This window comes from Ipomoea nil, unplaced genomic scaffold (assembly GCF_001879475.1).
Source record: "Ipomoea nil cultivar Tokyo-kokei standard unplaced genomic scaffold, Asagao_1.1 scaffold2144, whole genome shotgun sequence".
NCBI classification, from domain to species: domain Eukaryota; kingdom Viridiplantae; phylum Streptophyta; class Magnoliopsida; order Solanales; family Convolvulaceae; genus Ipomoea; species Ipomoea nil.
Genome location: NW_017618572.1, coordinates 3,187,928 through 3,198,793, shown reverse-complemented (window position 1 = coordinate 3,198,793; position 10,866 = coordinate 3,187,928). Strand labels below are relative to the sequence as shown.

At 32.7% G+C, this 10,866-nt stretch overlaps 1 protein-coding gene across 1 annotated transcript; it reads left to right on the top strand.

Moving 5' to 3' along the window:
* Window positions 1–476: 476 nt before the first annotated feature.
* On the top strand, window positions 477–3,879 carry LOC109148543 (eukaryotic translation initiation factor 3 subunit I-like). Its single transcript, XM_019296280.1, has 8 exons — window positions 477–758; window positions 1,132–1,347; window positions 1,715–1,842; window positions 2,042–2,161; window positions 2,256–2,345; window positions 2,775–2,861; window positions 2,935–3,014; window positions 3,699–3,879. Exons 1-8 carry the CDS (start codon window positions 575–577, stop codon window positions 3,772–3,774), a joined length of 981 nt encoding a protein of 326 aa, XP_019151825.1. The 5' UTR covers window positions 477–574; the 3' UTR covers window positions 3,775–3,879.
* Window positions 3,880–10,866: the final 6,987 nt, after the last annotated feature.

Here is a 10,866-nt window from a genome sequence, read left to right as displayed (position 1 = left end):
AATTTCAAATTTTAAATATAAAAAATAAATACTTAATTGGTTATATTTTGATGCATTTAATTTAATTAATAAGACTTAATTTAAATTATTTATAATTTAATTTTTTATAACATTTTTAATATTATTATATAGATATTATATAATTACAAATTATATCAAATGTATCAATTATACATAAAAATTTGAGTACTAAAATTATAAATTATTTATTTTTTGAGTACTATTGACCATATTACAATGCAGTATCTGTTCATAACTATTTTCAAATCCTACTGAAATACAAAGAATTAATACTACTCCATATGGGAGAGAAACTACTAGGCTACAAAGTCTTTGCTATAAATAATTTATTTGAAAAATAAAGAATATTTTAATTGACTAAAGAATACCAAATAATTTTGGAGTATAAAAAAAAACCTTTATTTAATTGCACAGTATAAACTTCCTTTGCCTGTTTCCCATTCGTTGTTGTTTGGTTTAGTTTTCCGATTGAGCTGCAGGGTGCAACTAGGGTTTTTTCAGTGATCGTTCTCCGTTTTCTCTGCATACGAATCGGAAAATCACAACGGAAAAGATGAGGCCGATACTGATGAAAGGACACGAGAGGCCATTGACGTTTCTCAAGTACAACAGGGATGGTGATTTGCTCTTTTCCTGCGCCAAGGATCATACCCCTACAGTCTGGTATGCCGACAATGGCGAGCGCCTCGGCACCTACCGCGGTCACAATGGCGCTGTTTGGTGCTGTGACATCTCCCGTAATGCCTGGCTTTCCCTTTAATTTCAGTTTATATATACTATCATGGTGATATTATTACCTTCTTTAAAGAATGAAAATTTGTGTGTTTTTTTCGTTCCTTATGTAAGTTTTTATCAATTCTACTTTTGGGGTTGGCTGTGGGCGAGAAAGTTTAATGATTTATTGGAAAATACTGAAGTTTATTAGCAATGTATTGTGTACGTGCAGAAAGTATGTAAGTTTTTATCAATTCTACTTTTGAGGTTGGCTGTGGGCGAGAAAGTTTAATGATTTATTGGAAAATACTGAAGTTTATTAGCAATGTATTGTGTACGTGCAGAAAGTAATTTTATATTTGGGCTGATTTATTGTTATTGTAATGTTATGTATAGGTGATTCAAGGAGACTAATTACTGGAAGTGCTGACCAGTCAGCTAAGCTTTGGGATGTTCAGACTGGCAATCAACTGTTCACTTTTGAATTTAAGTCTCCTGCTAGGTCTGTGGATTTATCCATTGGTGATAAGCTTGTAGTAATCACCACTGATCCATTCATGGGGCAGCCATCTGCAATCCAAGTTAAAAGAATTGCTACAGACCTCAGCGACCGTAAGTTTTGTATAATGTTTGTCATGTCTAAGCGGTGTATGAAGAGTAAATTGATTAGATCAAATTTTCATAAATGCTCTATCTTTAGCCATTATAACAAAAAAGGAAAACTTAAAAGAGAATTTATAAAAGGCTGGTATTGAATTTCAAAGCACTTGATAATTGTTGCTTCAATTTTTGGCCGTTTGCACATAATAGTGAATAATGGTTTTGTGATTTGTTACCCTTATTATTAGCATAGGTAAATTACTAAGATTATGATAGTTTTTTATCTTTGCACTGTGTATTTACACTGAATTACATATTCTGTATTTCTGTGTGGTATCATTATCAATAAAGACTGAGCACCCATCTACTTCTATTGCAGAAACGGATGAGACTGCCCTTATGATTAAGGGCATCCAGGGGAGAATCAACCGTGCTGTTTGGGGACCGTTGAATAAGACAATTATAAGCTGCGGAGAAGATTCTGTGGTTCGAATCTGGGATGTTGAGGTAAAACTTATGTGTTTCAGTATCTTGGAGAGAGGCTTTAGTATTATATCATATTTCAAGCAGCATTTTTGTATTTTTGTCTACTTTTTGTTTTTCTGGTTAATTTACTATGGCTACATAGTTGCCACTTGGAATTTGTGTATTTTCTTGACTGAATTTTCCTCAAATCTGGAGTTCTGACTGTCTCAATACTATGCAGACTGGGAAACTACTTAAGGAATCTGATGGGGAATCTGGTCACAAGAAGGGGATTACTTCACTGTCCAAATCTGTAGATGGATCACACTTCATCACTGGTTCTTTGGATAAATCAGCGAAGGTAACTTGATCATTAACCTCTCTACTCTGACCTACTGCTACCTAGGCCTGGGTATGTTTTCTTTGTTCTTACTGGTTAATCTATGCAATGCCAGCTTTGGAACATCAGAGATTTGACACTTCTTAAGACCTATGTGACCGAACGTCCTGTCAATGCTGTTACAATGTCACCACTGCTTGATCATGTAAGTTTTTATCTACTTAATATTTACTTATTTCTTATGTGCATAGTATGTTATACCTTGTACGGATTTGCTTTAGCTTTCTATGGGATTGAATGATAACTGTGTGAACCTCTGTTCTTTTTTATTGTATTTGCTTTGTTGATGCACTTTCTCTGGCATGGTTGTTATGAACTACTTTAACTGCAGTGTGCTCAGTAATATCTTTGTAGTGATTCTTTTTTAGTTGAGGATAGTTTCCATTTTGTGCTTTTGTTGTGATTGTTATTGAATAAACCATATACCACTGTAGATGCAAGAAAAGAATAGTAAATGTCAGATTTAAATGTTTTAGTTATCTTTAGTAATTCTGATTAAACTTTTTTTGGCTTCCTAGGCAACCTAGTTCATTTGGGGTTCATTCAATTGAATCTATTTTTTGTTTCTTTGTAGATTGTGCTAGGTGGTGGCCAAGATGCGTCTGCTGTCACAACTACTGATCATCGTGCTGGAAAGTTTGAGGCCAAATTCTTTGACAAGGTAGAAACAGATATTACCAATTCTATTTATTGAACACTTTGTATTTATATTTTGCAATTTATTTCTTTTTTAGATTCTTCAAGAAGAAATCGGTGGTGTCAAAGGACACTTTGGACCTATTAATGCCTTGGCCTTCAATCCTGATGGAAAAAGGTGATATTTTATGTTATCTGTCATTTTCCTTTTAATAGTTGATATAATTAACTGTTGCTAACATGTAATCACTTGAAATACTGGGTTTTTTATTTTAATTTTTATGATTGCTATGGTTATATTCGTGCTATTATAGTAGCCCTTGAAGCAATTCTTTAGAATTTGAACACAACCAAAAAAATCATTTTAATGATTGGCATGATTATGATTAAACTGGGCAAATTATTGTTGCTATGTGAACCACTGTCTAAAACGACGTTGTTTTGATGTTAAAAAAATAAAAATAAAAAAAAATGATTCGCGTGCATGTTAGAATAATGAACATTATGGAGTAAGATGATGTATTTTATGTGTTAGAATAATGGAATTTCTGGGCTAAGATAATGTCCTTTATGAGTTAGAATAATGTATAATGTACTTTTATGTGTTAGAATAATGAAATATCTAGGGTAAGATAATGTATTTTATGAGTTAGAATAATGTATTTTATGTGTTTTTGACCGTGTTTCACACATTGGTGTGGACCAAGGTGCACGCAATAATGATTGATTAAACTACTACTCCCCAAAAAACATTCTTTTGATGATCTTACAATTATATTTTTGCATGCTACTATAAAAAGCATAAACACGCAATTCTTGAATTAAATTCTGTTTCTTTTGTGTCTTGTTTTTGTATATATAGTTTTTCAAGTGGTGGCGAAGACGGGTACGTGAGATTACATCATTTTGACGCGGATTACTTCAATATCAAGATATAGAAGAGATCAACTCCTGCTCTGAACGGAGTTGTAAATTTTTTTTTTTCTTTGGCCATTGCTATTGAAATTTTCTCCAATCTTTTGATTATTACGGAGTAATAATTACACTACTATATATAAAACATTTTTGGTCATACTAAAATATGCATCTAATTTGAACTAAGCTGCCTGTGACATTATATTTAAAATTTTAAAAATGAGGGGCACCACGCTTTGCAAAACGCTTGTATAATATGTGTTGAGCGGTCATACATGAATAAGGAGGTATATATGCCATCGTAGATCATTCTGGTCTCTAGGAAGTTATGATGCATACTGAGTACGGTCCCAATTCATTCCGAGTATCCCTTGATAAAATTGAACTCACCTTTGAAGCTAAGGTGTTGGTTCCACGAAGCTTCACCATCGAGTACCCATCCCCCTAAAGTTGAGAGTATGTATGAAGATTCTTTATGGCGTAGGCTAGATTATAGAACCCACATCTTTGATGGCTTAGTTTTGTAGTTAAAAGTCCAATCCTCCACTCGATATGATAGTCGTGGCTGGAAGCATCCTTGGTGTTAATATGGTGGGTAGATGATGAGTGACATGTTGTCTTTTCCAGTCTCATACACTATGAGTCTCTACTTTTTGTTAGATCTTGTTGTCTCCCAAAACATCACCATTGCCCAAAACAAATCTGTGCATTAAGAATCAAGAAATCATTCAAGTCCGAAAGTGTGTGAAGAAATTACAAAATATAAAAAAGAGACAATTCTAATATTAAGACTCGAAAAAATTGTCATGATATGTCCAGAAAAATTATCATACTACGTGTATATTATACGCATACACATGCCACATATATTAGGTATATATATATACACAAGTAAACACTGGTGGAATATATATGCAGGGCCGAATTTTGGGATGTGCAAGTTGGGCTACAGCACAGGGTCCCAAATTTTAGAGGGGCCAAAATTTAATTTTTATCTAGCTAGTTCAGAAATAAAAATTAAAAATTTTCAATCAAACTTAAAAGATTCCATGAAGAAATAGTAAGAATGTGTGTTTATTGTAATTCAATTTCAATTTCAACTTGGAAGTCAGAAGTTCAAAACTTGTGTTACTCCAACTTTGAACTTGTGATTTTGGTAGGGCCTCATTTATTTACCAGAACGGGTAAAACCCGGCCCTGTATATATGCATACATGGCATTGGGCAAGGTAAAAGAAATATGTTTAATTTTGAATAAAATTTGACTACTTTGAGAGATCTTATTGTACATTTTTTGAGCTCAATGACCTAATTATATTTTCGTGTTCAATTCGATGGCTAATTTGAACGCTTTTTCAAATTATTTTAAGTTGGTTGATCAATTGAGTTGTACCCCAATCAAAATAAATAATAATCACACACTTGCTCTTGTCAAGGTTCAACCCTCCACCAACTACATAATTAATCTTAATTTGTTTTACAGCATTGGTCTACTAGATGAGGAATCTCATCTAAAACTTATTCTCAGCGACAATGTGGGAGTTTGATTCCTTTCATGAATGTTCAGCGAAATCAATAACATAGGTTATAAAATATAATAATAATGTCTGCGCAAGCAACTCAGTTGGTTCTTAGGTGGTAAATTGTAAGTAATGACACAACATCGAGTTCTAGCAGCCACAGTGTGTAGTTACACTCAATATGGTGAGTCTTTATGGACACTAGGCACTGATCCTCCCATCTAATAAGTTGCTGGGTGTGATGGATTGCGCTATTGAAACAATTTCAAGAAATAAAGGAACTAACTTGCCATTTTGGGAAGAAGCTACAAGATGCTCAAAATGATGTTGGTTATGAATTGTTTAAGAAAATACTACATGTACTTGTATTTTCTATTCCCAATTTTTACTCCACACACAATCTTGATATAGACATTTGTATTGGGAGTTTGGGACCCACATGAAAACGTAGCCTATCATTGCCCGCCACATCAGGGAGTATGATTTGAGAGTTTATGTAGTAGAACTCAATTGTTTATTGTGTTGTTACATGCATTTTGCTTTGGTTGTTATAACTTATAACTGTTTGTTGCAGCAGCTATCATTCTTGTTTTTTTTTTTTTTTTTTTTTTTTTTTTTTTTTTTTTTTTTTTTTCTTACCTATTAATAAGGACAGTAGTCTATTGTTTTAGGCTATGCAAGCTTTCATCAATGAAATCCTTATTTATCTTCTAAAAACCTTCTTTGGTTCTCTTATTTTCTCAATACTCTTCTTACCCTTATTTCTCTCTTCTCTGCAACTCTTTATGTTCTCTCTTTTTTTTTTTCTTAAAATTCTCAGTATATTATATTGAGTTATCGTAATTTACCTATTTATTATCTTTCGGCCCAGAGTTCGCCTTTTCAATCATTATTGTGTGGACCATGGTCTATACTAGTTGTGTGAATCATATTTTATAACTGTAAAATAATGTACAATCAGTACAAAAATAATGCACATTATATTTAGGGGATGTACATTATTTGTGTACTGAGGGTACATTATATTGTATAAAGTACACTCAGTACAAAAATAATGTACATTTAGTATATTAAAAATGTACTTTTTGTTATGGTCCATACAACACTGTATAGACCATGATCCACACAATAATTTGCCTTCGCCTTTTGTGGACAAAAATAATAGTATTCCCTCTGTCACATTTTATCTGTCCTACTTACTATCCATTGGTCAAACTAATTCTTTCTTATTTGCTTATTTCTATTAGCATTTTCTTCAGATCTTTAAATTTATTTTTTTGTATTTAATAGGACTTTTAATATAGTTCTAAATATATAAATTTAACATACTAAATCTAAACTTAATATTATAAAAAATTAAATTATAAATTACTTCAGTCGAACTCAACCCATAAAATGAGACGAATAGAGTAATAATGGCAAATTATGCTGTGCATCCGTATGCACCATGCATGGTGCATACGGATGCAAAAACGACGTCGTTTTAATAAAACGCGCGTCTCCCCTTAAAAAAAAAAAATCAGGTTCGATTCCCAGCAACAACATATGAACTAAAATTCCATAATCGATGAACTAAAATTCCATAATCGATGAACTATAATTCCATAATCTAATCTATGAACTAAAAATTCCAGAATGAATGAACTAAAATTCCATAATCTATAAACTAAAATTTCAGAATCGATGAACTACAATTCCATAATCGATGAACTATAATTCCATAATCAATGAACTATAATTCCATAATCTATGAACTAAAATTCCAGAATGAATGAACAATATAATGTTGTTGCTGGGAATCGAACCTGAATTTTTTATAAAAGGGAGACGCGCGTTTTTTAATAAAACGACGTCGTTTTGGCATCCGTATACACCATGCATGGTGCATACGGATGCACAGCATAACTATCCAGTAATAATAATCTTAGCCCAATTGCTTTTTTCATTCTCCTAAAAAGTTGAATCCCTAGCCCAAATGGCTTCCACACCCGGCCCAATTGAATATTTTTGAATATATAAATCACAGTGACTCAATGACTCAGCAAATCGAGTCAAATGTCGGTTCCTATAAGAAATCTCTCCACTTTAAGTATAATTCTCCAACAGTCACCAACAATGTTAAAACTGTTGTAATGTTGTTTGTGCCCGTTAGCTCCTAACCGGTGATTTGAGTATAGTATTCAAAGTACTCCGTATAAGCTAAAACAAGAACATAATATAGAGAGATAGGGGGAAGAGTAAGTTTCATTTCACTAGCATCCAAACAATACAACATATGTAAGTATATATACAATGCAAGTATAACAGATACAATAATGGTATGCTTAATTACCGGACCGTTACGTCCGTTACATAATAATGTCCACTAAGTATATATATTTATAACACTCCCCCTTGGACATTATTTTTCCATAGTCTTGCCTCGTTAAAAACTTGCTAGGAAAATCCGGTGGGAAAAACCTAGACAAGAAAAGAGTACAATAGAAAATATATTCATGCCTCATTAAAAACTTCACTAGGAAAACCACGTGGGAAAAACCTAGTTGAAGAAAAAGAGTACATGATATATGTAAAAACATATATTGTTTTTGGTCGCCTCATTAAAAACCTTAACTTAAGAAAACCCTGTGGGAAAAATTTAGTTAAGGGAAAAAGAGTACAACCATAAGCCTTCAGGGCGCAAACCGCATAATCTTCAGGATTTTGGGGTTTGTCCATTTAACCGATTATTTTGCAACTTTTCCTCATTGTCATTACTATATCATACTCATGCCTCGTTAAAAACCACACTAGAAAACCCAATGGGAGAAAACTAGTGAGGAAAAGAGTACATGATATTTATGTATTTATTCGTTGCAAATAGTGCGCAATTGTTAGTCTTTTATGACTTAATCTTCAGGATTTTACGTTCAATCTTCTGGATTGATTCAAGTAAATGTATTTCCCGTTGTGTTGCAAATAGTGCACAACTATTAGTCTTTTATGACTTAATCTTCAGGATTTTACGTCCAATCTTCCGAATTGATTCGAGTAAATATACTTCCCGTCTCCCCCTGAAGATAACAATCTTCAAGTTCTACATATATTTCAAAATTTGAAGAGATGGATTGGACAAATCTTCTGGATTGTCTCTATAGTAGTGTACAATAATCTTATGGCTCTTCTAGAGCTCATATAACATATTAACATTTGTGCAATACAAGTGTTATTGTCCTCATTTTGATCATTTAGGAAAATTCAGTGTATAACCAGTTTGGACTTGGCATTACAGGGATCAAACAAAATAGCCAGTACCCAAGTAGCCTATTAAAACCGTATCACAGTTTCTTACATAAATATCATGTCTTTGTATCTTGAAGATACCGGAGGATATGTTAATCATTATTCAAGTACTTCATTGTACGGGGAGCACTAGATTTTGCTAGCAACTTCATCGCAAATATCATGCATGTTGCGATTATGGAACTTCTGGTTCTAAAATGGTGCTCCAACGATAATGAAGTAAGGGACTTCGAGTCCAAATGGTTCGTTATCTGCTTCAAGAGATTATTAGGCAACCTTTAGTTTGATAAAAACATGACACTTATGCATATAGACATGTGAAAAGCATTTTTAGATGTAGGCTGACTGGTGTATAAAAATTTTTCAAGGAAAAACTCGATCTTCAAGTCGAGATAATACTTATAGCTTTCACAAGCTTTTTATTTCAAAAATCGATCTCAGTCTTTAAACATGAACTGACATCATCAAGCTCTTTATATATTTCATTGATGTTTACACCATCAATATTGACTGAGATAATAAATAAGTCCATTATCAACTCTTTATTGAGCACATAATGGTACATATTATTCCTTCTACATGAGGATAATAACCCCATTCGCAACTCTTTAAAGAGTAAATAATGGCACTTAATAATACTAAATAAATCCTCATTCGGAAATTATAAATCCATCAGGGATTTCTCATAGATATTTTGTAGGTATAGATTTGCTAACTTGTCATTGGAGCAAATCTTCTAGACAAATATTTTATCACTCTTCTGGAGTTCATGTGGATCAAGGTATTTTATATCATAAAAAACTATATACGTTTTTATTTGTCCGAAGTATGATGACTTCATGTCAAAAGCATCAATATGAATATTTGTACCTTGATTTGCTATTCCTTATTTCATCTCATAACTTAACAATCGCTATGACAAAGCGGGAAAGTAATAACGAGATGATAATATACAAAATACATCTATAAGAACAAGTATTATCCCTTAGGCTTTAAGATGCTTAAAGCTTAGATTGATTTACAATATATCAATCCAAGTCATGGCGTTTAACATAATGCCAATATTCAAATGACTTCTCGAAAGATGTATTTTATACCTTAAGGATATTATTTAACATCATTTCCTTTTCTTTCTAGGAGAATCACCAAATCACTCTTTACAAATTACAAAAATAAGATGTGAATTTGGGAATTTTATGTCTCAAAGAAAAGGTATTCAAAAACTGACGTTTTGAAGCAGTGGACTTCTGGTCCTGAAGTATCCTTTTAGGTAAAAATGGTCCTTATCTACTTCAGGAGATTATTTGGACATAGACTAAATAGTATGTAAAATTCCTTTTAAGGAAATGCTCGATCTACAGGTCGATGTAATACTTGATTCTCCATCTCCAATAAGCCCCTTAATAAGTACCTACTGGTACATATTCATTTCTATAATTTCCTATTTTAAGAGGAAATTACTCAATCAATTGCTTCACTATTTTAAGTTTGAGTAAAGCAATTGTACTTCAACAACAAACGTGTTGTGATATTTACTCTCTTTCATTTTTGAGAATTATAAATCCAACAAGGATTTTCATATAAACATTAGTGTCTAATGACCCATAATTTCTAGGTCATGACTTTAATAAGCTGCATATCTAGAATTATTCTGCCAATCATGTAGCGGAACTTTTAATAATATTTATCATGGGAGAGTATACTTGATTATGGGTTTCTGCGTGAACCCTTAGGCTACATACTCGCTTTATATCTCACCACCTTGTCATTCTTGTTTTTCCTTTATACAAACACCATTTGTAACCTACAGGGTTAATACTTCAATGGTGTATAAAAGGATTAGCGAGTTGAGCTATATATGCCTTTAATTGCTCTCTTTATACGTTAATCAATCTAGGCGCTTCTGGCACCTAGCTCTGGATCCAGATTGTCGTATAATATGAGCAATTTTGAAGGCAACTGTGTTGTCGACAACTTATAATATTTTCAAGAATTTCTCCCATATATATATAAAAGTAATTTTCAAAGTTAACCAGATTATAGCCATTTCCCAATGATATTTATATCTGGTTGTTCCGCAACCCAGTATTATGATTATTTGGTGCACCTATAAATTTACTGGGTTTTCTCGTCTTCTGGACGATCGTTATAAAAATATAAATTTTTTAAGATTTTCAAGAGCTCTAAGATTTTCAAGAGTGACATAAATTCTTTACTAGATCTAGTTGATTCTTTATTTTTCTATCCCAATGAGTCTCCTGCACTTCTGGCGTCAAGGAGTATTGATAGATATCAATAGTCCAATTTTGGGGAA

What these genes read in the sequence shown, in the direction of transcription:
- LOC109148543 (XM_019296280.1), top strand. Translation starts at nt 575, where the DNA reads ATGAGGCCGATACTGATGAAAGGACACGAGAGGCCATTGACGTTTCTC. An exon ending in TTCGAATCTGGGATGTTGAG is followed by an intron (nt 1,843 to 2,041) that starts GTAAAACTTATG and finishes AATACTATGCAG; the next exon opens with ACTGGGAAACTACTTAAGGA. An exon ending in TTCAATCCTGATGGAAAAAG is followed by an intron (nt 3,015 to 3,698) that starts GTGATATTTTAT and finishes TTGTATATATAG; the next exon opens with TTTTTCAAGTGGTGGCGAAG.